Source organism: Oncorhynchus nerka, linkage group LG4, assembly GCF_034236695.1.
Source record: "Oncorhynchus nerka isolate Pitt River linkage group LG4, Oner_Uvic_2.0, whole genome shotgun sequence".
Classification (NCBI taxonomy): domain Eukaryota; kingdom Metazoa; phylum Chordata; class Actinopteri; order Salmoniformes; family Salmonidae; genus Oncorhynchus; species Oncorhynchus nerka.
The window spans coordinates 30,826,327-30,851,863 of record NC_088399.1 but is presented as its reverse complement, the minus strand read 5'-3'; the positions used below and the strand labels follow the sequence as shown (position 1 = coordinate 30,851,863).

Sequence of the window (25,537 nt, the reverse complement as noted above, 5' to 3'; positions counted from 1 at the left end):
CAATCCTGAAGGTGGTTTGTCATATTTCTCTCCATTGAAAGCACCGTCCTTGTAGCCTGGTTTGTTCTGAGATTTGAATGGAAAAATACCGGGACCTGACTTTTGCGCACCAATTGGCACACAGACACCTAGCGGGACACCTGGTAAATGTAGTCTCTTATGGTCAATCTTCCAATGATATGCCTACAAATACGTCACAATGCTGCAGAGACCTTGGGGAAACAAGAGAAAGAGTCCGTTCATTCCTGTCGCATTCACAGCCATATAAGGCGATCATGGAAAACGTAGCCTCAGAAATCCTGTGCATTTCCTGGTCGGTCATACATCTTGGTTTTGCCCGAAACATTTGTTCTAAGGGACTCACAGTGAAAATCTTTGCATTTCTGGAAACGTAAGACTGTCTTCTTTCCAAAGCTATCAATTCCAAGCATATTCGAGCATCTTTTCGTGACAAAATATTGCGCTTAAAACGGGCACGTCTTTTTATCCAAAAATGAAATACTGCCCCTATAGGACTAACAGGTTAAGAGTTCATTCGGAAGATAACAGCTCTATAAATATTATTTTGTGGTGCCCGACTCTCTAGTTAATTACATTTACATGATTAGCTCAATCAGGTAATATTGATGACGGATAAATTATTTTATAGAATAGCATGTCATATCACTTAATCCGGCATAGCCAAAGACACGACAACTGCCTGTGTATATTTGTTCCTAACTTCCCTGAAAAGTTGCATATCACGGGGGCTATTCGATGCTAATGCAGAACGCCACATGATGTTTTTGTGCTGGTCAAGGGCAGACAGGTCTGGAGTGAACCAAGGACTATATCTATTCCTAGTTCTACATTTTCTGAATGGGGCATGCTTATTTAAGATGGTGAGGAAGGCACTTTTAAAGAATAGCTAGGCATCATCTACTGACGGGATGAGGTCAATGTCATTCCAGGATACCCCGGCCAAGTCAATTAGAAATGCCTGCTTCCAGAAGTGTTTTAGGGAGCGTTTGACAGTGATGAGGGGTGGTTGTTTGGTCGCAGACCCATTACGGATGCAGGCAATGAGCCTCTCCCCCTCCCCCCATCACCAGAGGAACAGAGGAGAAGTAGGATAAGTGTACGGCTAAATGCTATACGAACTGGCCGTCTAGCACGTTCGGAACAGAGAGTAAAAGGAGCAGGTTTCTGGGCACGATAGCATAGATTCAAGGCATAGTGTATAGTCAAAGGTAAGGTAGGATGTGAGTACATTGGAGGTAAACCTAGGCATTGAGTAATGATGAGAGAGATATAGTCTCTAGAGACGTTTAAACCAGGTGATGTCATTGCATATGTAGGAGGTGGAACAACATGGTTGGTTAAGGCATATTTAACAGGGCTAGAGGCTCTACAGTGAAATAAGACAGTAATCACTAACCAGGACAGTAATGGACGAGGCATATTGATATTAGAGAGAGGCATGCGTAGCCAAGTGAACATATGGGTCCAGTGAGTGGTTGGGCTGACTGGGGACACGGCGATTCAGACAGTTAGCAGGCCGATGCTAACACGCTAACAGTTAGTTGGCCCGGGGCTAAACGACCTAGCAGTTAGCAGACCGGGTTAGCAAGCAAGCAGTTAGTAGGGGCTAGCAGTTAGCAGACCGGGGCAGGCAAGCTAGCAGTTAGCAGATCGAGGCAGGCAAGCTAGCAGTTAGCAGACCGGGGCAGGCTAGCCAGCAGTTAGCAGACCGGGGCTAGCAAGTTAGCCTATGGGGGACGTCGCGAAGGGGGGTAAGTGTTTTTTTGCCTCTTCGTGCGGTGACGTCGATAGACCAGTCGTGGAGTTAGTAGGGTTCCAAGTAGCTCTAAGTAGCCGTCCTAGCATGTTAGCAGAGTGGGACGTCAAGCGGGCATCGCGCCTGAGGGGCCTGTTGGAATCCTTGGGCAGATTATGTTGGTATTCCAGTCGTAGAGGATTGGTGGGGTTTCGTGCCTCGTACCGACAGTAGAAGGGGTCCAGATATTGTAGCCCAGGAGTGAGCCGGGAGATGGGTCTAGCATGGGCTAGCCCCAGGCTAGTTGGTACTAGCTCCAGGACGGAAACATTAGCTAGGAGTTGTCAACCCGGGTTGAGGTTAGCTAGCTGTGATGATCCAGATGAAAAGGTTCAGAGTTTGCAATTCGAGGATATGGAGAGAAAAATAGGTCCGGTATGCTCTGGTTTGAAACTCGTTGTACGAACTGGCGAGAGCTTTCCGAGCTAAAGGTTAGCTGATGACCGCTAGCAGTGGTTAGCTGACTGATAGCTGGTAGCTAGTTAGCTAGCTAGCTTCAGTTGAGGTATTCCAGTTCAGAGGTAAATGGAAATACTTCAGGGGAAAAAAACAGATCCACACCACATTGGGTGAGACGGGTTGCAGGAGAATATTTTGAAGTTGAGGTTTAGGAAACATATTAAAAAGAACGTGAAGAAAAAGATATATACACATGGGACGAGACAAGACAAAGACAAAGACGTCTGACTGCTACGCCATTTTGGATTATAGAGTCCTAATGTATTGATCATATCTTTACTAGTTCTGCAGAAATTTGCTTTAAAGCAGTATTTAAAGCTATTTGATATAGTAATCACAATATAGTAGCCATATCTAGGAAAACCACAGTTCCGAAGGCTGGGCCTAATAGTGTGTAAGAGGTCACACAATAAGTTTTGTGGTGATTCCTATGTTGCTGATGTAAATAATATTTGTTGGTCTGTGGAGCAACCAGAGGCTAAACTTGACACATTTATGAAATTGCTTATTGCAGTTACTAATAAGCATGCACCCATTAAGATGATGACTGTAAAAATGGATAAATCCCTGTGGATTGATGAGGAATTGAACAATTGTATGGTTGAGAGGGATGAGGCAAAAGGAATGGCAAACGTAGTGGCTGCACATCTGATTGGCAAACATATTGCAAATTGACAAATCATGTGACTAAAATGAATGAAAAGAATAAGAAACTTTACTTTGAAACTAAGAAAAATTGTGTAAAGTATGATAGTAATAATCTTTGGAGCACCTTAAATGAAATTTTGTGCAAAAAGGCAAACTCAGCTCCATCATTAATTTAATAAGATGGCTCATTCATCAAAAAGCCCACTGATATTGACAATTATGATTTTTTTTATTGTGAAGATTAGCAAACTTAGGCATGATATGCCACTAACAAGCACTGACACTACACATCCAAGTATAACTGATCTCATTATGAAATATTTTGAATTCTGTAAAGTGAGTGTGGAAGAGGTGAAAAAAATATTGTTGTCTATCTAAGCCTTCTAGAAAGTGTGTGCCTTCTGGCCTGGAGTGAAGCAAAAGTAATTCCGCTACCCAAGAATAGTAAAGCCCCCTTTATTGGCTCAAATAGCCGACCAATCAGCCTGGTACCAACCCTTAGTTAACTTTTGGGGGAAAAAATTGTTTTTGATCTGATACAATGCTATTTTACTGTAAACAAATTGACAACAGACCTTCAGCACGCTTATAGGGAAGGCCATTCAACAAGCACAGCACTTACACAAATGACAGAGAAATTGATGATAAAAAGGAGCTGTTTTGTTAGACTTCAGTGCAGCTTTTGTCATTATTGATCATAGTCTGCCGATGGAAAAACGTATGTGTTATGGCTTTACACCCCCTGCTATATTGTGGATAAAGAGTTACCTGTCTAACAGAACACAGAGGGTATTATTTAAAGGAAACCTCTCCAACATCATCCAGGTAGAATCAGGAAGTCCCCAGGGCAGTGACATGCCATTGGCTTTGAGTAAAATAAGTGTGTCTATGTATGCAGGTGACTCAACACTATACACGTAAGCTACTACAGCGAGTGAAATCACTGAAACACTTAACAAAGAGCTGCAGTTAGTTGCATTGTATGTAGGATAAAATCATTCACTAAACCATAAACCTCAACATAATCTTGTAAATAATTATGTAGAAATTGAGCAAGTTGAGGTGACTAAACTGCTTGAGTAACCCTGGATTGTAAACTGTCATGGTCAAAACATATTGATACAACAGTAGCTAAAAGGGAGAGAAGTCTGTCCATAATAAAGCCCTGCTGTACCTTCTTAACAGCACTATCAAGAAGGCAGGTCCTACAAGCTCTAGTTTTCTCGCACCTGGACTACTGTTCAGTCGTGTGGTCAGGTGCCACAAAGAGGAACTTTGGAAAATTACAATTGGCTCAGAACAGGGCAGCACGGCTGGCCCTTAAATGTACACCGAGAGCTAACATTAATAATATGCATGTAAACCTTTCATGGCTCAAAGTGGAAGAGAGATTGACTTCATCACTGCTTGTGTTGAAATGGGTGAATGCACCAAGATGTCTGTTTAAACTACTAGCACACAGCTCGGACAAACATGCATACCCCACAAGACATGCCACCCATAGTCTACTGATAAAAGCAGTAGAATCACCTTATGGAACAGCGGTGACTGTGAAGAGACACACAGTCTACACACACGTACACATGGATATTGTATTGTAGATATGTGATAATAGAGCAGTGACCTGAGGGAACACACTTAGTGTTGTGAAAGTTTTATGAAATGTGATATTTTAAATTGTATATAAGGTTGAAGTCGGAAGTTTACATACACTTACATTGGAGTCATTAAAACTCGTTTTTCAACCACTCCACAAATTTCAAACTATAGTTCTGGCAAGTCGGTTAGGACATCTACTTTGTGCATGACACAAGTCATTTTTCCAACAATTGTTTACAGACAGATTATTTCACTTATAATTCACTGTATTACAATTCCAGTGGGTCAGAAGTCTTCATACACTAAGTTGACTGTGCCTTTAAACAGCTTGGAAAATTCCAGAAAATTATGTCATGGCTTTAGAAGCTTCTGATAGGCTAATTGACATAATTTGAGTCAATAGAAGGTGTACCTGTGGATGTATTTCAAGGCTTACCTTCAAACTCAGTACCTCTTTGCTTGACATCATAGGAAAATCAAAAGAAACCTCAGACCTCAGAAAAACAATTGTAGACCTCCACAAGTCTGGTTCATCCTAGGGAGCAATTTCCAAATGACTGAAGGTACCACGTTCATCTGTACAAACAATAGTACGCAAGTATAAACACCATGGGACCACGCAGCCATCAAACATGTTCAGGAAGACGCATTCTGTCTCCTAGAGATGCGAAAGGTCAAATCAATCCCAGAACAACAGCAAAGGACCTTGTGAAGATGCTGAAGGAAACAGGTACAAAATTATCTATATCCATAGTAAAACGAGTCCTATATCGACATAACTTGAAATGCCGCTCAGTAAGGAAGAAGCCACTGCTCCAAACCTGCCACAAAAAAGCCAGACTACGGTTTGCAACTGCACATGGGGACAAAGATCGTACTTTTTGGAGAAATGTCATCTGGTCTGATGAAACAAAAATAGAACTGTTTTTCCATAATGACCATTGTTATGTTTGGAGGAAAAAGGGGGAGGCTTGCAAGCTGAAGAACAGCATCTCAACCGTGAAGCACGGGGGTGGCAGCATCATGTTGTGGGGGTGCTTTGCTGCAGGAGGGACTGGTGCACTTCACAAAATAGATGGCATCATGAGGTCGGAAAATTATGTGGATATATTGAAGCAACATCTCAAGACATCAGTCAGGCAGGAAGTTAAAGCTTGGTTGCAAATGGGTCTTCCAAATGGACAATGACCCCAAGCAAACTTCCAAAGTTGTGGCAAAATGGCTTAAAGACAACAAAGTCAAGATATTGGAGTGGCCATCACAAAGCCCTGACCGTAATCCTACAGAATATTTGTGGGCAGAACTGAAAAAGCGTCTGCGTGAAAGAAGGCCTACAAACCTGACTCAATTACACCAGCTGTGTCGGGAGGAATGGGCCAAAATTCACCCAACCTATTGTGGGAAGCTTGTGGAAGGCTACCCGAAACGTTTGACCCAAGTTTAACAATTTAAATGCAATGCTTCCAAATACTAATTGAGTGTATGTACACTTTTGACCCACTGGGAATGTGATGAAATAAATAAAAGCTGAAATAAATAATTCTCTCTACTATTATTCTGACATTTCACATTCTTAAAATAAAGTGGTGATCCTAACTGAACTATGATAGTACATTTTTACTAGGATTATGTAATGGTCTGGTTGTAGCTGGTGCAGAGGAGTCAGGCGCAGGACAGCAGAGATGAGTAACAAGAGTAACTTTACTCAAATATTCCAATAACATGTCGTAATACCGAGCCCACAATAACGGACCGAACATACATAAAACAATCACGCACAAAAACCATGGGGAAAACAGAGGGTTAAATAATAAATATGGAATTGGGGAATTGAAACCAGGTGTGTAAAACAAAGACAAAACAAATGGAACATGAAAAGTGGATCGCGATGGCTAGAAGGCCGGTGACGTCGAACGCCGCCCGAACAAGGAGAGGGACCGACTTCAGCGGAAGTCGTGACAGGTTAAATGTCAGGATTTGTGAAAAACTGAGTTTAAATGTAGTTGGCTAAGGTGCATGTAAACTTCCAACATCAACTGTAACTGCCTTAATGTTGCTGGACCTCAGTAAGAGTAGCTGCTGCCTTGGGGATCCTTAATAAATACACATTGTTGCATCTGTCTCTCTCGCTATGCTTTCACTTTCCTTTTTCTCTCGCCCCCTCACTCTGTCTTTCCCTTTCTCTTATTACCTCTTTTCTTAATCCCTCACTCTGTCTTTCCCTTTCTCTTATTACCTCTTTTCTTAATCCCTCACTCTGTTTTCTCTCTGATGATGTGTTGTCCTCCTTTAGGGTCTGTTCTCTCAGTACTGAGCACTGTCCTCTCTCCATCTCTCTCTCTGGGTATTAGGAGTCTCTTAGAGGCAGAATGATGAATGCCCAAGCCAGTGTACAGTATGAAAAGGCTTAGACTTATATAACAGGCACTCATAGTTCACCGAATGCGTTATTCTACTGAATCCAATCCATTAAAAAACTGGGGTGTGTGGTGGCAGTTGGACTATTGGGCGACACAGGACCTACCAGCTCAGCAGAACCACCCCGAATCATAGCAAAACCCCTCGGCCCACAATCTTCCATTCTCTCCACTCTCCAGTCAGCAGACGACTGAAATTCTGATGTCTTCATTTTTCTAAATCAGCTGCTATAGATGTAAAATTTCCCCATTTCAGTTCTTTCTCTAGTAGCTTTTGCAGCTATCAGATGTGTTAGATTGGCTTCCATAAATCAGACAGTAAACAGAGTCTCTGGGCCAGTGGCTGTGTGTGAATGTCCACATGTGGTAAGAGTGATGAGTTTTCAGCTAGCTGCTGAGTTAAGCAAGCAGGAAGTCAGAGTGCTTTGGTTTGGTTTGACAGAACTGTTAAGGTGCAAACACACTGCTTACAGCTGCCTCCTTCGCAGAATCAATGCTTTCAGAAGTGTCACTTTTCTCTTTCACACTCCAGGATTTGAGATGTTAAACATACTTACGCACGTGCACACACAGACACACACACACACACTCACAGACACACTGATTAGTGTAGTCCAGGCGACTCACTTTATAATTTTGTTCATTCGGGGTAGTTGGTTTGAATCTGATTAATTTTGTTATTTTACGAGGTAGGAGGAGTTGTACATTTTGATTAAAAAAACGTAACTTAATGTGTTTCTAGTGCAAGTTAGAGGCCCTAAAACTTAGCCAGAAAGTTTTTGCAGTTTGGAGCACTGAACTCTAATAATTCCATGGACGGGGAGGCACATATCATCGGTAGAATTGTGGTGTCAGCACAAAGCAATTTGACTAATGGAATATGTGGAGTGTTGTCAATAGAAGGGGGGTTCCTGGCTATCGATCCAAGTAATTTATCACTCAACGCTGATCAAAAGCCCATTTAAACCCAAACTAGCTCTGACTGCATGCTCAGAGATGAAGGAGAAAATGCTTGAGTGGATATGACTGTTTAAGAGAGGAGGTCAGAACTCTCATTAGAGCCAGACATGATTAACTCTCTGGAGATTTATCTCTCTAGTCATCAGTGTTAGGTGCGAGTAGTGTGCATTTACTGGAAACACACACACACACACACACATATGCAAGTTCAAACACAGGGACGCACAAACACACACACTCATTGTGGGCCGCAGATACGTTTATACTTTTATACTTTGGTTATCTGTTCATAGCCACCTTTTCCACACATACACGTTACACACCAGGGTTAGCTGGCAATAAATAAAAGACTATCAATAAAACTGTTACTGGCCAAAATGCCCGGGAGGAAAGAAATCCCATTGCAAAATAATGCTTTTTATTCATTTATTGAAATACATTTGATCATCATGCTTATCGGTCTATAGGTTAATTAGTGTAATTAAATTGGCCTATGTGTATTTTTGTTAGTCATCATGTAGCCTATCTTATTTATCCAACAAAACTATCACATGTGCACAGCATACAGAACCTATGTTGAGTGGGATTTCTCCTGCAACTCCTCAGCTGGTTGATGCTGGAGTAAAACATGTGCTTGTATAAGCCCATCCCAATTCTAAATGCAATCATATGTTAAAACCTGTTTTGGTGCACGATTAAAAAGAGCTACGCCTAATATTTTGATTTCTCAACTGGTAATTGAAGCACGCCTCCCATTCACCATTCAAGTGCAGGCAACAGGCTATCAATGCGTCACCACCACTTTACAATGTGAGCTGAAGGCAGTATGCATTTTGAAAACATAGCCCTACTTAATTGTTTGAAACCTGAATGTTTTACTTCATATTATGAGACATATCTTACCTTGCTTCAAAGTAGCTCATAGGCAAATCTGACCATAGAAACATGGAGGCAATTATTTTATAAAGACTTCATAGGCAGATTTCAATAAAAATAATGTTTTAGTTTCTCGAAATCATTATCACGTGATTAATCATAAAAATCTGAATTAAAATGGTAAAAATGGTAAAGTTCAAATTCAACTAATGCGAGAGCACCAGGTTCCGCCGTATGGACACATTGATACACTGTGATCCATTGGCTATTAAAGAAAGGAGTGCGTGGAACTCAGCCTGTAGACCTATAACTTCCATTGTCATCTAAGTCAAAATACATAAAGCAGACAAATAAAAACAGTAGAAAATATCATAGATTCACGTTCTTTAAATTGCATTAATCTCTCTACTCAGCCTTTCTATATATCTTGACTTGAGCTACTCTTTATTTCAATTCCCCATTACATATATTTACCACTTGTGATATATGTCATGGGGAGTTGATCAAAAATAAACAATCAAAGGGCAAACCATTCACACAATGAAACAGTCAATGTGCAAGAATTAGTGGTAGACAGCTGAGCCATTCTGGAGTGAGACTTGCCTATGTCTTCGCCACACACCCCTCCCCTTCGTTTGACTCAATTTTGAATTATACTCAAGACACTATCTTCACACTTATTTGAAATGCTTTTAACAGACACAACTTAATAATCAGCTAGGCCTATTGCCCCGCGTTCTGTCCAAATTGCAGGCTTCCCAAATAGGCATACAGTAGGCCTACAAGCTGGTCATTTGAAACAATCGATAGCTCTAAAAGAAAATTGATCCACGGTTCCTCTGTGGCTAAGTCATGCTTTCTGGTGAAGTATTTTGAAGTATTTTTTTTCCTGTATAGGCCGGAGTAATTATATTATTTTGGCAAATTTATTTAAATTGACTTCCCTAGCCTATTCGAAGTGCCACCTATGAAATACTTCCTAGTATGCCATTTCTCTCCTGTGCTTTTGGTTTTCATATCAACTTTCCTTCGTTGTCCAGAAACCAAAGGCATAATCCCAGTCATATTAGCAAACAATCCTAGTTTTAGTATCTTTTGTTCCCCCTCTTTCTAAGTTTCTAACAGAGATTTTCATTTCGGTCAAATGTGAAACTGCTCTCATCAGTTTTACCGCGAATTGCATTCTGGCAAATGTTTGAAAATGATGTTTTATTTTCCGCTTCATTACAGGAGTGGAATGTCCTGTTAAGATGAATTACCATAATTGAAATGTGATTTCTGTCATTCTGAGCACCGTGGGTGGACGGCACCACAACAGAAACCCTGCAACACACATAAACACATTCTAACAAACATCAACTGCATTCATTCAAACATTCACACATTCACAGGAATGATTGGAATGGCTTTTAACACTTCCTGTTGTCTCTTCCAGGATTGGCTGAGTAAGTATGGGTACCTCCCGCCCCCTGACCCAGTGACTGGACAGCTCCAGACCAAGGAGGCCCTGACCAAAGCCATCAAAGCCATGCAGAAGTTTGGAGGACTGGAGGAGACTGGGGTGCTAGGTGTGTGTGTGTGTGTGTGTGTGTGTGTGTGTGTGTGTGTGTGTGTGTGTGTGTGTGTGTGTGTGTGTGTGTGTGTGTGTGTGTGTGTGTGTGTGTGTGTGTGTGTGTGTGTGTGTGTGTGTGTGTGTGTGTGTGTGTGTGCTAGGCTTGGGCGATATACCATATACCAGGGTATTTTTGGGGGGCTGCGTGCTATGCAACTGCTTATAAGTTAAGTATAACTATAAGAAATCTAAGATGTGTCAAATAAGTTATATCCTGCTCAGAGCTCCAGCTCTGCATTTGGTTTCCTAACTTGCTAGATAAGTGGCTAGGTGTCAAGATCAACCTTCTTGGTTACAGCAGTGACATTCAATCCCCTTCGGGATCAAGATCACTGTTGCCTAAATAGATTCATTTTTTTAATAGTGCCCCTTGTGTGCACATTCAGAAATACCGTATAACCCAGAATGGTACAGAAACGGTATGACGGATATCACCAAACCAATGTTCTCTCAAATAAAATGCATCCCATTTTATGCTGTTCATTCATCATTCAGCCTACAGTAGCAGCCAATGTGTGGTGTTCAATGTAGGCCTACATTCCATGAATCCTTTGGAAAAAAAACATGCAGGGCTTGACATTAACCTGTTTATCCACTTGTCCTTCAGACAAGGAGGTGACTGAAAATGTTGTTGCGTTGTTTGATGCAAGAAACTACTGGATACCACGAAATTCTGGAGAAAAGGGGGTAAAAATAAATAAATAAAAAAGCGTAAGGCTATGCAACATTAACCAATTAAAAACAGTACTGTAACAATGAGGTTTGTGCAGTAAGCTATAGGCCCAATACATTATCACCGCATGTTGGCTTTACTTGAATTTCCCAATGCACTGTAGTTCAGGAGATTTAAAAAAAATCATATTTAAACATTTGAGGTAGGCTATATGATCACACCGATAATAGATCCTTTGTAGCATTACTTGTGAAGCACAGCTGAGTGAGCATACATTTAAATAATTTGCTTTTCATTTTTATTTTACTGGGCTGATGGTGCCTGCATCTGATGGTCAGTCTCAGAGGAAGGAGAGAGCAGCAGACTGAGGGTCCGCCTCTCAACATCCCTCTGCTCTCCTTTTCCTCCACTGACAATGATCAAAAAGGAACACTGTCTTCCAGATGATGACGAAACTCAAGTCGCACCGCATTAAATTTTCCGATGACACAGTGGTAGGCCTGATCACCGACAACAACGAGACAGCCTATAGGGAGAAGGTCAGAGACCTGGCTGTGTGGTGCCAGGACAACAACCTCTCCCTCAATGTGATCAAGACAAAGGAGATGATTGTGGACTACAGGAAAAAGAGGACCAAGCGCACCCCTATTCTCATCGACAGGGCTGCAGTGAAGCAGATTGAGAGCTTCAAGTTCCTTGGTGTCCACATCACCAACAAACTAACATGGTCCAAGCACACCATGACAGTCGTGAAACGGACACAACAAAACCTATTCCCACTCAGGAGACTGAAAAGATTTGGCATGGGTTCCTCAGATCTTCAAAAGGTTCTACAGCTGCCACATCGAGAGCATCCTGAGTGGTTGCGTCACTGCCTGGTATGGCCTCCGACAGCAAGACACTACAGAGGGTAGTGCGAACGGCCCAGTACATCACTGGGGCCAAGCTTCCTGCCATCCAGGACCTCTATAACAGGGGGTGTCAGAGGAAGGTCCTAAAAATTGTCTGTTCTCTCTGCTACCACACGGCAAGCAGTTCCGGAGAGCCAAGTCTAGGTCCAAGAGGCTTCTAAACAGCTTCTACCCCCAAGCCATAAGACTCATGAACATCTAGTCAAATGGTTACCCATTTGCATTGCCCCCCCCTCTCCACACCACTGCCACTCTCTGTTGTCATCTTTGCATAGTCACTTTAATTAACTCTACTTACATGTACATACTACCTCAACTAACCGGTGATCCCCCGCACATTAACTCTGTACCAGCACCCCCCTGTATATATTGTTATTTTTTACTGCTGCTATTTAATTACGTGTTACTTTTCTCTTATTCTTATCCATATTTTTTGAAACTGCACTGTTGGTTAGGGGCTCATAAGTAAGCATTTCACTGTAATTTGTATTTGTTGTATTTGGCGCATGTGACTAATGAAATTGGATTTAATTTGATTATTTCTGCCTCATGGACAAATTCATGTTGTTACTCTATTAACAGAGATGAATGAAATATGAAATATTGAAATATTCCTCGATATTAAAAAAGACCCAAGCCACTAATAATAACACACGTTCCTACTCATTCATTACTGCTGCAGTGTTTGTTGTAGCACTGAGTGGAAATAGGAAGAACGCACATTTTATGGCTCATAAAAGTGTTGAATACAAAGTGTTGACAGTGCTGATTAAGAACTTAAACATGAACTCACATCTCTTTGCTGTATTCGTTGACAGTCTCTCTCCAGTCAAGGGTTCTTAACGTTTTGAAATCTCACAGTATTAACTTTGCTGTAGCTTTCTTTTATGCCTGCTACGTTACTGCAGACACAGTCATCTGAGCCATCCGATTGGCCAGCGGTAAGCCTATAGTGCACCTGATTTACTCTCTGGGCCCGCCGGGAAGGCAGAGTTTGTACCTTCAGACACATGAAATGGTTCAAAATGGAAACTGTTCACCTGTTCACAGGGCAACTGAATCGGGTGCACCTACCGCCAAAAACCTGATTCAGTTGTTTCCAATTCAAATGTTTGGCGATCGACTAGGAATTCCTTGGAGATCGACCAGTCGATCACGATCGACAGGTTGGTGACCACTGCTCTAGAATCTCGTACTTCTGTCTGTGGGCTGATATTTCTGCCAACCCTAGTGTGTGTGTGTGTGTGTGTTGAACACATTGTCTTTGCCTTTGTTGTTTTCGTTCTGCTAAAACAATATAAGAAATGTAATGGATGGACATGCTCACTAGTTTATGACTCTATATGAATGTGTACATCTGTTTCGGTTCCCCTGATCAGACCAAGCTACCCTGGGCCTGATGAAGACCCCGAGGTGTTCTCTCCCAGACCTGTCTGAGACGGAGGTGATGGTGGGCCGCAGGAGACGAGCTCTGGTCGCCCAGAACAAGTGGAGCAAGAGACACCTCTCCTGGAGGTATAGTCCCTGTCACAGTTTCTGTGTTATTTGATTGTTGTTTCCTTAGGTTACCGCTGGAGGGCACCCTTACCCTGTTTTCTAGTTTCCAGGATACCCTGATTATTACTTTTTAGATTCACCTGTGTTTAATTACCTTCTCTGTTCACCTGGTTGCCTTGTTTCTGTTAAGACTCTAAGTAAAAGGTCTGGATTACCCTTACCTCTGCTTGCTGTGTTTCTCTGCGCCTGGGTTCGAGTTCGTACTAGCATTATTGTTACAGTAGACCTAAGCCTACAATGAACCCATCAGAGATTCCTCAGTCGTCCGAGGAACATTCCGAACTCTATTTATGGTCGGCTCTCACACACCATGGAACTGTGAGGCGCGGCTGCAGACATTATAGGAGGATTTAAGAACTCTTGTGTCTGCTCTGCAGACAGGACAGGCGGGAGCAACTGCTGCTGCACTGTGGCTGTTTCTAATCCTCCACTCCCTACCAGCTCAGCATCTTCCTACCTTCGGGAGACTCATCTCCCGGCACCGGAGAGCTATGAGGGGCATCCTGGGAGGTTTTGTGGGTTCCTGCTCCAATGCTCGCTGGCCTTCGAGCTGCAGGCATTAACGTTTCCGACCGAGCGTTCCAGAGTGGCATATTATATCTCCTTGCTCTCAGGACGGGGTCTGGCCTGGGCCACAGCCATATGGGAGCAGCAATCAGACATTTGTTTTAATTGGCAAAGCTTCACCCAGGAGATCAAGAGTGGCAGGAACACATCCGTGGCTTTCTATCCATAATCCTCAAATTGACTGGCCCTCGGGAAGAGTTATGGGATGGAATCCTTCATGCCAGTCCACCTGCCAGCAACTCTCTCCACATCTTTCCGTCCCTGCTCGTCTGGAGGCTTCCAATTCTCATGTTTCCCTGACTGAAATGACAAGCCTGATCTTTCCCGCGTACCTCGGGATTACTGAGATCTGTGTCAAGTCTTCAGCAAACAAAGGGCCAGTGAAATCCTTCCTCACAGGTCCTACGATTGTGCCATCAACCTACTGCTCGTCACCACTCCTTCGAGTGGAGGGCTGTATTCTCTCTCAGGTCCAGAGACTGTTTAAATAACATTACCATCAAGAACCGTTGCCCTCTTCCTCTAATGTTGTCAGCCTATGAGAGACTCCGGGGAGCTGTTTTTCTCTAAATTGGATTTACAGAGCGCGTACAGTCTGGTGCGCATCAGACAGGGAGACAAGTTGAAGACAGCGTTCAACACCCCAAATGGACATTATGAGTACCGTGTCATGCCATTTGGACTTTTTTGCTCCAGACATTTTCAGGCCCTGTTTATTGATGCGCTGCGCTACTTCCTTCACCAGTTCGTGTTTGAGTACCTGGATGACATCCTCATCTTCTCCAGCTCCATGGTTGAACACATCCAACATGTTTGCCATGTTCTTCAAGGACTCTCACCACTTGTGTCTCAGGGCTCTCATCACTTGTTCGTGAAGGCCGAAAAGTGTGAGTTTCACGTTCCTCAGATATCCTTCCTGGGGTACATCGTGTCTCAGGGCTGTGTACGGACGGACTCCCAGAAGGTAGAAGCAGTGGTCAACTGGCCGCGACCCAGCACAGTCAAGCAAGTCCAGCGTTTTTGGGGTTTTGCTAATTAGGTGGAGATTTGTGAGAGACTTTAGTTCGGTGGCTGTGCCATTGACAGCGCTCACAAAGGGCTCGGCTGGGCATGTAAGCTGGACCCCTGCTGCTGAGAAGGCGTTCCAGGGCCTGAAACGTACATTTTCTTCTGCACCCCATTCTAGTTCATGCATATCCTTCTCTTCTCTGGGTGGAGTACGCACACAGCACTCTCCAGTGTTCCTCCAACGGCCTGTCACCATTCCAGGTTTTGTACGGATACCAGCCTCCTCTGTTTCCACATCAGGAGATTGAAGTGGAGATTCCATCCTCTCAACATCTCTCGTTGCTGTCGGACCTGGAAGAAGGCTCGGTCAGTGTTCCTGAGGTCTTCAACTCGGATTCAACGTCAGGCCAACCGTCATTGCCGTTCGAGTCCTCTCCTGCGTCTACTAGGGATCTGCCTCTGCACAAGGAATCAAGGAAGCACCCAGGTACGTCGGGCCATTCAAGGTTCTACGGCGTATTAATCCAGTGGCCTATCGTCTTCATCTTCCCCGGTCCATGAGGGTTCATCCCATCTTCCACATCTCCAGACTCAAGCCTGTGGTGTTCAGTCTTCAGGTTCTGGCCACTCGGCCTCCACCTCCACCACACATGATAGCGGGACAGCAAGCCTACACTGTGCGACGCATCCTCTCCAGTCGCCAGTTCCGGCGTGGGACTCAGTATCTCGTGGACTGGGAAGGTTCCGGTCCTGAGGAGCGATCCTGGGTTCCGGCTTGGGACATTCTGGACCCCGGACTCATTCGGGACCCCGGACTCATTCGACGTTCAACTACCCCTGGTGGATCGTCAGGAGCCGTTCCTTGTGGGAGGGGTCCTGTCACAGTTTCTGTGTCATTTGATTATTGTTTCCTTAGGTTACCGCTGGGGGGCATCCTTAACCTGTTTTCTATTTTCCAGGTTACCCTGATTATTACTTTTTGGATTCACCTGTGTTTAATTACCTTCTCTGTTCACCTGGTTGGCCTGTATCTTTGCTTAGGTCTCATGCTTTATTACTGTGTGGTTGCCTTGTTTCTGTTAAGACTCTAAATAAAAGTTCTGGATTTACCCTTACCTCTGCTTGCTGTGTATCTCTGTGCCTGGGTTCGAGTTCGTACTAGCATTATTGTTACAGTAACTCTACGATAGACGAAACACACGAGACAATATCAGTCTGTTCTATCAATGTGAAGCTGACTGGGGATGGAGATGTAGGGTGGACATGGTATGGTAGAGAGTACGGTACTAGGATGGTATAGAACATGTACATACCTGCTTTGCATACAGATGTAGGATCTTAGTTTGTTCACTTGTTTGTTACTGAGAATTTTCCTGCACTACAAGAAATGCAAACTTGTAGTTTATTCAAGGTTTAAAAAGGCTTCTAAAGTCTGTCATTTACACTTTAAAATGTCAGACTTGATTTCCAAAAATAATCTATTAATTATAATCTACATAATATTTCACATTTCCTGTTGCTGCAGGGTTATTTTCCTGCTGTAGCAAACTGGCTCAAGATCCTACATCTGTAATACAGTCTAGTCCATGGCTGATGATGCACATGATGCACACAGGATGCGGGTTGGATGTGTGGGGTTACTTTCAAAATGGGTGAAACATTGCACGAACACCTGCATGTGGACCTCTGTGCTGTTGGATGTGTGTGCAGGCCAGGTTCATGGGGAAGGGAGGATGATACCATAACTAGATTGCGTGGTAATGGACAATTGGACAGTTAATTAGCCAATGAGTTGAGTCATAGGGTCATGAAAGGGGTCATCAATGGGTTAACAATGGGTTGACAGCAGCTCGTAACATCTGTCCAATATGTACCTCAACCCAGACATAGGGTTAGTAAAGAGAAGGGGAGTAGGTCTGCCTTTATGGTGATATAAGCATGCTCTGAAGCTTAACCAGCAAGAGCAGGAGGTAGATTGGATACTGAGCTCCTGTAAGCTGGTTTGTGTCAGTGTGTGTGTGTGTGTGTGTGTGTGTGTGTGTGTGTGTGTGCGTGCGTGCGTGCGTGCGTGCGTGCGTGCGTGCGTGCGTATGCATGCGCACGTGTGCATTAGAGAGCTGAGAGAGATGGATGGTAATGTTGCTGACAGCTACATGCCTTTATCCTCTCTCACGCGCACACATACTCACTCACACACACACACTCTCTCTCTTGCTCTCTCGCCTGCGTTTTAGTGCCAATCATATGCCTTGCTCCTGTCTGCTTGCTCCTGCTCTCCTCTCACCTCTACTGTCTGTCTGTCGAGACCAGGGAGAATGTGTTTTTATACACACTAGTACTGATCTGCACTGTACAAGAGTCCTGTGCTCACTGGATGGAGAGCTGGAGTTTTCCTTCCCACGTTTGTTGGTTTGGGCTGTAGAGCTCAGAGAGGAAGTAAATATTTTCTATGCTTCTTTACCTGGGGGGGTTGCATTGTAATGTAGCCCCCATTGATTATCTATTGACTTATATCCAGTCTGACCTCGCTGCATGGTGCAAATGAAAGCATCCCAGAAAAGATATTGAATCCATGTACCCTTCAGTCATCTATAGTCAAAAGGAGTTGTTTAAACAGGTGAAGTTCTCTCACAGGCAGTTCTTCTCTCCTCTCTCAGTCACTGACTGGCCTCGGGGTCTACTAGCTCCAGTGAGAGTAAGGTCAGGAGTCAAATACTTTAACAAGGTTCCTTAATGGTTTGTTTGAGAGCGCTGGAGATAAGAGTCTGGAGTAGAGCAGAGGGTCATGGGGCAGAGGCTTAGCTGGGAGTGTAGTGGGCAGAAATATTTGATATGTGTATGATATATATTATATACACATCACATACAACTCGTAATTAGACTAAGCAATTAGCCTACTAAATGTTTATCTGACTCTATAAAGATAATTAAAATAAACAAGCAAGCATTTAGGCAATGAGTTGATGTTCACTAGCAAGAATTGGTCTGAGAATTGTCTATATCATAGGCTAGATATTAATTTAATATTGTACAATGAATGGATTCACATACAAGGTATAGAGCTTAAATTACAAGGAATTAACAAGCATTACAAGGCATATACAGTACAAGTCAAAAGTTTGGACACACCTACTAATTCAAGGGTTTTTCTTTATTTTTACTATTTTAGAATTCTACGCACCCCCCCGTGACCGTAGCCGTGGCCGTAGCCGTGACCGTAGCCGTGACCGTAGCCGTAGCCGTGACCGTAGCCGTGACCGTGGCCGTGGCCGTAGCCGTGACCGTGGCCGTAGCCGTGGCCGTGGCCGTAGCCGTGGCCGTGACCGTGGCCGTAGCCGTGGCCGTGGCCGTAGCCGTAGCCGTGACCGTAGCCGTGGCCGTAGCCATGGCCGTGGCCGTAGCCGTAGCCGTAGCCGTAGCCGTGACCGTAGCCGTGACCGTAGCCGTGGCCGTAGCAGTGGCCGTAGCCGTAGCCGTGGCCGTAGCAGTGGCCGTAGCCGTGACCGTAGCCGTGGCCGTAGCCGTGGCCGTAGCCGTGGCCGTAGCCGTAGCCGTGGCTGTGTGAGAAGCTCGCCTGTATCTCTCAAAGAACTAGAATGAGACTTTCTTTCTATGATCTCTCTGCTGTGATAGACATGAGCCTGCAACTCGCATCTCTCCAGCGTTGCACTTCATCATTTATTACCTTATAGAATAATAGACACTGGAGTACCTCAATTTGCCAACATTATAGAATTACTGCTGTCCGTTCAGAAAGAAATTAAATAATTCAGAATATCCTATTACATTATGAGAAGGCCCATAATTTAGCCACAGAGGATCAATAGCTTTTTTCTTTAATAGCCTAGCTGTGGATTGTGTGTAGCCCAATAACAAGGCATAGCCTACAGTCGGGAACGTGCAGCAAATCTGTCAGTGAACAAACAGCATGCAGACAAAAACAGGCCTTTGGCAATATTTAAAATCCAATTGCACTGGTTGGAAAACAAATGGCTCCTGCTGAAAAGAGAAGACTTTAATCTGTCTGCTGTAGGCTACCAAAATATTTGATCTACTTCCAAATATTGTTTTAGGCTTTTGACACAAACGCATCGGCAATAACCAGTGACTGAGCTGCGCATCATGGAAAGCATTCTTATGACTCTTATTTCCTCGTCAGACTGCAGCCTACAATATTTGTCTCCACACACCAAGGCCTAGGCTATTGATGGATTCAAGACGATGTAGTTTTTATTGATTTCAGATTCTCAGTTTGTCCGTGTCCAAGTAGCCTGTCATTTTGATCATTTGTGCGGTATTAAAAAAGATTCTGCCAAAGTCTCCAGTCATGTAAAATTACATAGAATTGCATGAAATGCATTTATAAAAGGCCATATTTTCCTGGACCCTAGGCTACGAAAAAATGTCCAAAGCTGAAGAACATACGCACATCCAGGTACTTTACGCAGGTGCTGGAGTTGTAGGTGTAACGGTTTTCTTTAGGTGAAGTAGAGGCGGACCAAAACGCAGCGTGGTGGTTATTCATATTCTTTAATAAAGACACTAGACATGAATAAAGTAACAAAAACAATAAACGTGGAAAACCAAAAACAGCCCTATCTGGTGCAAAACACAGAGACAGGAACAATCACCCACAAACACACAGTGAAACCCAGGCTACCTAAATATGGTTCCCAATCAGAGACAATGACTAACACCTGCCTCTGATTGAGAACCATATCAGGCCAGACATAGAAATAGACAAACAAGACATCCAACATAGAATGCCCACTCAGATCACACCCTGACCAACCAAAACATAGAAACATACAAAGCAAACTATGGTCAGGGTGTGACAGTAGGAAAACTCATGGAAAACATAAAGGAAAACGCTGCACACTGCTGCTCATACTCCCAGGTGAAATTTATTCATAACAATGTTTTGACCCTTAGGTCTTCATCAGGCATCCAAATCCCAGGAGTGGGTGAAAGGTTTTATATATAGTGGCACTACTCAGTGACATCACTTCCTGAAACAGCCTTATTCTAAAATGCATTAAATAAATAAAAATCCTCAGCAATCTATACACAATAACCCATAATGACAAAGCGAAAACAGAAATACCTTATTCAGACCCTTTGCTATAAGACTTGAAATTGAGCTCAGGTGCATCCTGTTTCCATTGATCATCCTTGAGATGTTTTTACAACTTGATTGGGGTCCACCTGTGGTTAATTCAATTAGAGAAAAAACCAAGCCATGAGGTTGAAGGAATTGTCCGTAGAGCTCCGAGACAGGATTGCATCGATGCACAGATCTGGGGAAGGGTACCAAAAAATGTCTGCAGCATTGAAGGTCCCCAAGAACACAGTGGCCTCAATCATTCTTAAATGGAAGAAGTTTGGAACCACCAAACTTCTTCCAACTGGCCAACCGGCCAAACTGAGCAATCGGGGGAAAGGGCCTTGGTCAGGGAGGTGACCAAGAACCCAATGGGGTTCCACAGGGTTCCCCTGTGGAGATGGGAGAACCTTCCAGAAGGACAACCATCTCTGCAGCACTCCACCAATCAGGCTTTTATGGTAGAGTGGCCAGACGGAAGCCACTCCTCAGTGAAAGGCACATGACAGCCCACTTGGAGTTTGCCAAAAGGCACCTTAACAAGATTCTCGGGTCTAATGAAACCAAGATTGAACTCTTTGGCCTGAATACCAAGCATCACGTCTGGAGGAAACCTGGCACCATCCCTACGGTGAAGAATGGTGGTGGCAGCATCATGCTGTGGGGATGTTTTTCAGCGGCAGGGACTGGGAGACTAGTCAGGATCGAGGGAAAGATGAATGGAGCAAAGTACAGAGAGATCCTTGATGAAAACCTGCTCCAGAGCACTCAGGACCTCAGACTGGGGAGAAGGTTCATCTTTCAACTGGACAACGACCATAAGCACACAGCCAAGACAAATCAGGAGTGGCTTCGGGACATGTCTCTGAGCCCGGACTTGAAACTGATCGAACATCTCTGGAGAGACCTGAAAATAGCTATGCAGCAACGCTCCCCATCCAACCTGACAGAGCTTGAGAGGATCTGCAGAGAGGAATGGCGTCATACCCAAGAAGACTTAAGGCTGTAATTGCTGCCAAAGCAGCTTCAGCAAAGTACTGAGAAAAGGGTCTGAATACTCGTGTGAATTTGATATTAAAGTTTTTCATTTTTAACAAATTTGCAACATTTTCTAAAAACCATTTTTGCTTTGTCATTATTGGGTATTGTGAGTAGATTGATGAGGGGGGAAACGATTTAATCCATTTTATAATAATAGGCCATTTGATAGGCCAATTTCAGACCTGAATGGCGTAAGGATAAAGATTGATTGGCTGGTGAGAGCAGGGGTTGGTGGACCCAGCTGTTGAGACATGTACCCGTAACAGCCCCAGCATTAGTCAGACAGATGACACAGCCTCCTAATCACACTGTTAGCCCAGTTCATCACCCAGAAGACTGCCTCCTGCTCGTTAGCGGCTAGATTAATCACCTAAACAGATAGGTGGGGAAAGCAGCGCAGCCTCCCTCCCTCCTTGTCTGTCTGTCTACTGCTCTAATTCACTTCCCAAAGGATCCTTCTGGCTGGCTGGCTGTCTGGCTGGCTAGCTGTCTAGCTAACTGGCTGGCTGGGTTAACATGCTGCAGTGGAAGAAGGAGACACTCATGATAAGCATCAGTAACTCTGTCAACATGACCTTACTGTACCCTCTGATTCCTATCTGAACCGACTTTCAATAAAATGAGTACAATAGAGCTGAGAATAAGCATGGATAAGAGTGATAGGTTAGACACAGTATAGGTTGTCCACAAGTGTCCAGCCAAGATAGGTGTTAGGGATACAGTATAGGAGAGGAGAGAGTCGGGTGTATGTGAACCAAAGGACAGACCAAAATAACCTAAGGAAGCCCCATCACATTAGCATTATACCATAGCTGGGTGATCCAATGATGAGGCTGTCTCCATAAAGAGATACCTATAAAAAGGGGACACCACATCAATCCCTCCCCTCTCCCTGTGCTGCCATCCTTAGAGCTGTGATTTACAGCTGAGATAGAGGAAGAGGGACCTCACTCCTGACAAATGATGGAATATTATCCTACTGAAGGACACTGTGTCTTTAAATCCCATAAATTCACAGATATGTAACTTTGCGATTAGCTCTCAGTTGTTACTCAGCCCAGTGTGTCAAAGTTGAAGAATAAAGGCACTGTTAAGTTCCTGTGTCAGCGGTCACTGAGGTGTGAGGATAATTCTTTGAATTTTCTCTTCATCCTAGACAGTTTAGCAAATCAAATCAAATCAAATCTTATTGGTCATGTACACGTGATTAGCAGATGTTATTGTGGGTGTAGCGAAATGCTTGTGCGTCTAGCTCCGACAGTGCAGTAATAGCTAACAAGTAATATCTAACAAATTACACATCATATACCCAATACGCACAAATCTAAGTAGGAATTAATTAAGACTATATACTGTATATATATGGACGGGCGATGTCAGAGCGGAACGGACTAAGATAACGTAGAAGAGTATAGAATACAGTATATCCATATGAGATGAGTAATGCCAGATATGTAAACATTATTAAAGTGACTAGTGTTCCATTCCTTAAAGTAGCCAGTGATGTCAAGTCTATACTTATAAGCAGGAACCATCTAGTGTGCTAGTGATGGCTGTTTAACAGTCTGATGGCCTTGAGATAGAAGCTGTTTTTCAGTCTCTCGGTCCCAGCATTGATGCACCTGTACTGATCTCGCCTTCTGGATGATAACGGGGTGAACAGGCAATGCCTCGGGTGGTTGATGGCCTTGATGATCTTTTTGGCCTTCCTGTGACATCGGATGCTGTAGGTGTCCTGGAGGGCTGGTAGATTGCCCCCTGTAATGCGTTGAGCAGACTGCACCACCCTCTGGAGAGCCTTGCGGTTGCGGGCGATGCAGTTGCCGTACCAGGCAGTAAAAGTTTGTGAGGGTTTTAAGTGACAAGCCACATTTCTTTAGCCTCCTGAGGTTGAAGAGGCTCTGTTGCGCCTTCTTCACCACACTGTCTGTGTGAGTGGTCCATTTCAGTTTGTCAGTGATGTGTACGCTGAGGAACTTGAAGCTTTCCACATTCTCCACTGCGGTCCTTCGATGTAGATAGGGGGGTGCATCCTCTGCTGTTTCCTGAAGTCCACAATCATCTTCTTTGTTTTGTTGACATTGAGTGAGAGCTTGTTTTCCAGGCAATACACTCCCAGAGCCCTCACCTCCTCCCTGTAGGCTCTCGTCATTGTTGGTAAAAAGTACATTTTTATAGTTTACTTCGCCACTTAGTCATCTCTCTGCTCTCTCTTCATGCCTCGTTCCACACAGACCTAGCCCCGCCCCCTGTCACTCAAGGAGCGCATTTGTTGTTCTTCGACCACGAGACACTTGCGTTCAGTCTGCATGGTCAATGCAGCACATACAACAATGTTGATGACAACGATGCTGTTTTCACTTTGTTTCTTAATATCAATTCACTAACGTTCTATAATTACACTATGCGTTTGTGTTTCTTATATCTGCAAACAGCTAGTTTGTCTTTTCTTAGCAAGTTGGGCCTAAATCTTGTTAGCCGCTAATGCGAATCGCTAGTTAGCTGGCTAGCTAGCTATTAAATGTACTGAACCATAGCAAACGTAATTAGCTAAACAGCCTAATAATGCCAGTGATGGTGTAGACCTAAATCAGCATGTTGTTTGTGCAACAGTATCTTCTAAATCAAAGAGGAATACGTGAAGCATGGATATGTTAGCTACATGAAGTAGCTAAGAGAAAACGTTCAATGTAGCCACAGATTATATGGTCCCCTAGGAAACACTTTGGTTCCTACCCTGTCATAATAACTCTGGCATTTTAATTTGTTTTCATGTCGAACAACACTATTCTATTATAGAATTAGAATAAGAATTATATTTCCGTGATTCCTACAGTTCACCCAAGTGTTTTGCTCTAAATTGCAAGTAAATTGCAACATTTGGTTAAAAATAAGGCCTAGGTTGTTTGCCAATATCTTGCAACCCAGTGTTGAAATGATCTCAAATTAGTGCAGGCAATTGAGAAATTTAAAATACTATAAAAATGATAAAACAATCAGAATGGAGAAAGACTCACTTAGAATGTATGTGTTGCAACTCTAAGGTCACTCACTACTCATGAAGCTTTTATTACTTTTATTATTAAAGAATAAAAAATAGCATCGTCATTACATACCGTGATGATATGATATTTCGGCCATATCACCCAGCCCTAGTGTGCTTTAGCATTTAGATTTTGTTCTGGAGAATAATGTGTGTGTCTTGCGTGCATGTGGGTGGAGTGTGTGCATGCCTGCATGCGGGTGAGGTGCGTGTGTGCATGCGGGTGGAGTACGTGCATGTATGCGGGTGGAGTGTGTGCATGCGGGTGAGTGGAGTGTGTGCTTGCGGGTGGATTGCTAGTGTCGTACACCCTCTTCCAAAATTATACTACTGTAAAGTCCCTCAAACAACAGCTCAGGGTCAATTATCCCTTTGTGTGTCACAACCTTATGTCTCCACAAGGATTTACAGTGCTCACACACACACACACACACACACACACACACACACACACACACACACACACACACACACACACGATAGCCTCCAGTTGCCATGCCCTGTCAGCACAGCCAATGATAATGACACCATAATGGTTCCAGACTCGTCCAGGCTGGTGAAAGTATCAGAGTCAGAGCCAGAGTCAGGGCCTGTGGTCGAAACAGCAGTCTGTCACACACAGAAAGGTTACCTCTGTCTGTCTTAAGTTTCTAAAGCATAGAAATAAAAGTCATTGTAATTCTATGGTCTAAAGGTTCTATCGGTTCTCAAGGTTCTATCGTCTATTACTCACCTCCAAGAATTGGAATATGTTTTGTTTGTGCTGTTTGCTCTTGCTTTGTGCACTTACATTGTGAATGTCAAATAAAGGTTTCACAATATTACTAAAGTATTTATTCATTAAAAGGTTTTTATCACACACACACATTATGTTGGACCTCGCCAGCGGGTATAGAAATTCTCAGCGTAGCAATCATATTTCCTACTTAATGCTATTCCTAGACCGGCTCCAGGGCCATGATGGTCAATGTATTTTTAATGTACTTGCTCAGATAGTGGGTGTGAACACAGCCAATGTCATGGGATTCTAGAGCTCATCTGTGATGCAGGGGAGGCTGCCTCTGACCTTGGCTAGCAGGCTGCTATTACCCACCCCTCCACTACTCCCCCACTCCCTGACTTCACTGCCCTCCCGGTCCGTGCATCAAAAGCTATTGAGCATGTGAACTATCTATGGGTTCCTTTAGCCATATACACTGAAGAAAAATATAAACGTAACATGTCAAATGTTGGTCCCATGTTTCATGAG

General features: G+C 43.6%; 1 protein-coding gene across 1 annotated transcript in view; it reads left to right on the top strand.

Annotated features, from left to right (window-relative positions):
* Positions 1–25,537, top strand: part of mmp17a (matrix metallopeptidase 17a) — a 101,033-nt gene that overhangs the window by 40,350 nt on the left and 35,146 nt on the right. The window contains exons 2-3 of the mRNA XM_029651158.2: positions 10,211–10,343; positions 13,351–13,486. Coding sequence (XP_029507018.1) covers positions 10,211–10,343; positions 13,351–13,486 — 269 coding nt within the window. The remainder of the gene's footprint in view (positions 1–10,210; positions 10,344–13,350; positions 13,487–25,537) is intronic.